The 2,957-nt window shown below is 62.5% G+C and overlaps 1 protein-coding gene across 4 annotated transcripts in view; it reads right to left on the bottom strand.

Annotated features, from left to right (window-relative positions):
- LIG1 (DNA ligase 1) overlaps nucleotides 1–2,957 on the bottom strand; it is a 31,714-nt gene that overhangs the window by 8,560 nt on the left and 20,197 nt on the right. For all 4 annotated transcript variants that reach the window (XM_077747260.1, XM_077747264.1, XM_077747262.1 and 1 more), the window contains exons 19-21: nucleotides 2,766–2,861; nucleotides 663–773; nucleotides 33–104 (exon numbers count right to left, since the gene is read on the bottom strand). In XM_077747260.1, the coding sequence (XP_077603386.1) occupies nucleotides 33–104; nucleotides 663–773; nucleotides 2,766–2,861 (279 nt within the window). The remainder of the gene's footprint in view (nucleotides 1–32; nucleotides 105–662; nucleotides 774–2,765; nucleotides 2,862–2,957) is intronic.

Raw genomic sequence — 2,957 nt, 5'->3', positions numbered from 1 at the left:
CCGGGCAGCCAAGAAAGGCAGGCGGAACTCACCTCTCCGTTGAGGTAGATGAGGTCGAAGGCGTACAGACACACCTGGACCTGGATGTCTGCCTCGTCCACCTCCTGGGTCGGGGCGGGATGGAGGGGGAGAGTGGGGGACGGTGACATGAGGGCATGGTCGCTTTGCCTCCCATCGTGCCCGAGGCCGACACCTGCCACCTGCGGCTCCCTCCCCTCTCCAGCCACCAGGCCATACGGCCCGCAGGGCGGCAATGCTGCCGGCTCCAGGCTCTGCAGCGTGACGGCTCTCAGCTCATCCCAACAGCCTGCTTCCCCTCTGCCGAGTATTTGCCCTCCCAGCCTCCCTGGCAGCTAACGGTGGTGACGGCACAATTCTGGCCGACGAGACGAAACGAGTTCGCTGGGGTACAGGTTGCGGGCTGGCTCCCGGAACAGAGCTTTCACAAGGAAACAGAGACACGGGAAAGGGGCTCGCTCTTTCCCCCTTTGTACTTGGCATACTGGGATGAGAACGTGATGGCTGGAGCTGCGGCAGCCACCCCGCCAAGGGCCTCAAGAACCATGTCACGACAGACACTCCGTCCTCCTGGGGATGGGGCGGGGCTGGGAGGAAGAGAGAGCGGGGGCCCACAGCAGGCAGCGCGGGGCGACTGGTGCTACCTTGCGTTTGCGGGTGGTGAGCACCTGGAACGGCTGGATCTGCTTCTTTTCCCGGTCCCACGCCACAGCTTCCGTGTCCAGGATGAAGGACGTGACAGACGGCACTTTGATCTGAAAGGTGGAGAGGGAGACCCAGGGCTGCTGAGAGGTAGGGGCGAGGCCAGGAGGCAGACGCAGGGACACAAATGGCCTTTTCCTGCCCTAGCTCCCGAGACCCACCAACGTACGGGTGTCAGCTGACAGACACACGTATGAGCGCAGACCCTCTCTCCTCATTCCCCACGAGGAAGGGAAACACGAACTTTTCTGAGGCTGTGAACTTGTCCATATCCCTTCCGAAATCTCTAAGCTGCCCACGGGCCCCGCCCTCACTGGGCCCAGTCCGGCCTAGGCCACGTCACCCTCCTGGTCTTCCTGCTTCCGCACAGTCCTCGTGGCAGTCAGCGAACTCGGACCAAACACCAAAACTGATGACCGCAGTGCATCCCTGCTAGACCCTACTCCTGGCTCCCCAAAGCCGTGGCGGCTCTCCCCATCAGTCCCGGCCCTCCCTCACCTCACCCAGCCCCCCTCTGACTCCACACCCCAGCACACTAGCGTCTCTGTTTTGTGGATGGGCTACATCCCTCCAACCACCGGGCCTTTGCACATGCCAATCACCGCAGCATGCCTGTCCTTGTCATTCACCTCCATGGGAGCGACTTCTTTTCTCTCAGAGGAACACTCCTGTTAACAACCCCAGGTGGCCACATTCATCCTGCAACCCGGGGCCGTGTACGGTGGGGGCTGCCTCCCTGACACCCAGCCTAGGTCAAGTCTGAGGCTTACAGAGGCTCCCAGAATGGCGGTCCTTCCCTTCAGAGCCCACACCTCCACACGGAACTACAGGGCCGAGAGCAGGACGCTCTGTTAAGATCTGCCTGGCCCGTGAGGCCCGAGCTGGGTCGAAGAGGAGACTAAACGGGCCTATTGGTGCCACTACGGCCCCAGCACCCACCACGGGGCTCAGCACGGAGCAGACGCCCGGCAAATACCGGCTGAATGAACGAGCAAAAGGAGCCCAGGACAAAAGGCCCCGCACTGTAGGACACGACTCCCAGGTGGCGCCGATACAGACAATGCCACCCGTGGCGACAAAAAGGCACACCGGTGGCTGTTGCTTCTGGGAGACGGATGGGGGTGTGGCTTGCCGTGGGACCCGGGGAAGCCATCTGGAGCGAGGCTCACGCGGAAGGGGTTTTCGTGTTTACGTGGGTGTGCACAGACGGACCCAAACCCACCAAACCACACACACGAAGACCAGAACCATCCCTAGAAATTACATCTGGCAAAACGGGTTAAAAAACCCAGCGCTGGGCAGCTAACAAGGGCTCCGCCAGTGCCTGTGATCGAGGCTTAGGTCGGCCCTGCCGCTCTGGGAAAGTGCCAGCTTCCTGATTCACTAGGGGCAGGTGGGCGGGAGGGGCTGTCTGACCACGGGCTCCCAAAGCAGGCCCAAGACCCCCCCAGAAGCGGAGAAGGCCTTGCGCCCCGGGCCCTCGAGGCCCAGCCCTGTCCCACCTGCAGCGCTGATCTGCGGGCCGGCTCCCTCCGCCACGCACCCCCCCAGTCGCCTCTCCCTGCCAGAGTGAGATTCTGGCTTTCCCGGCCTCTGCTGTGCCACGGGGCCCAGTGCTGGATGGGGACCCCAAGCCAGAGTCGGCCGGGGGTGGGGGGAGGTATCGCGAAAGCATTAACTTTCCTCCGGAGAGGGGAAGCCCCTGGCCCTCTTTCCATATGGAAATACTCCAGGTACCTAGGGGTGATCGGGGACGAGCGCTGGGGTGAAGAGCCAATCCGCCAAGGTCAGCAGAGGATAAACAAAGAAATGAGCCGGCTTCTGGAGGGCCCCGGCGCACAGCTGAGCCAGGCCAGGGCCGCCCACCCAATTTCCCAGAGAAAAACCGCCACTGGGAGGCAGTGGGCGTTCTGTTCTCTGCACCCAAACACACTCTGTCTTCTCATAATAAGCCCCCACCCTGCCCTGCTGGCCTGGACAGTTCTCTGCCCACCCCCCAGTAACCACACCCCTGCCCGAGGGGAGGTGGGGGGGCAGACACCCACCTTGGGGATGCGGCTGAGAATGTCCGGGTACTTCCCAGTATTATCTTCCTGATTCCTGCTGAAGATCTTCACCTCCCCGTTTTCCAGGACGTGGATCTGCGGCCGTGGGGGAGGGGAGAGGGGATCAGAGCCCAGCCCTCCCCCCCGCCAACTCCACGGCTCCTCTGTTCTCTTCTGACCCCATCTCACCAG

Source organism: Crocuta crocuta, unplaced genomic scaffold, assembly GCF_008692635.1.
Source record: "Crocuta crocuta isolate KB4526 unplaced genomic scaffold, BGI_CrCroc_1.0 scaffold334, whole genome shotgun sequence".
Lineage (NCBI taxonomy): Eukaryota > Metazoa > Chordata > Mammalia > Carnivora > Hyaenidae > Crocuta > Crocuta crocuta.
Note: the sequence above shows the minus strand (reverse complement) of the source record. Positions and strands in the feature narration are given on the sequence as shown.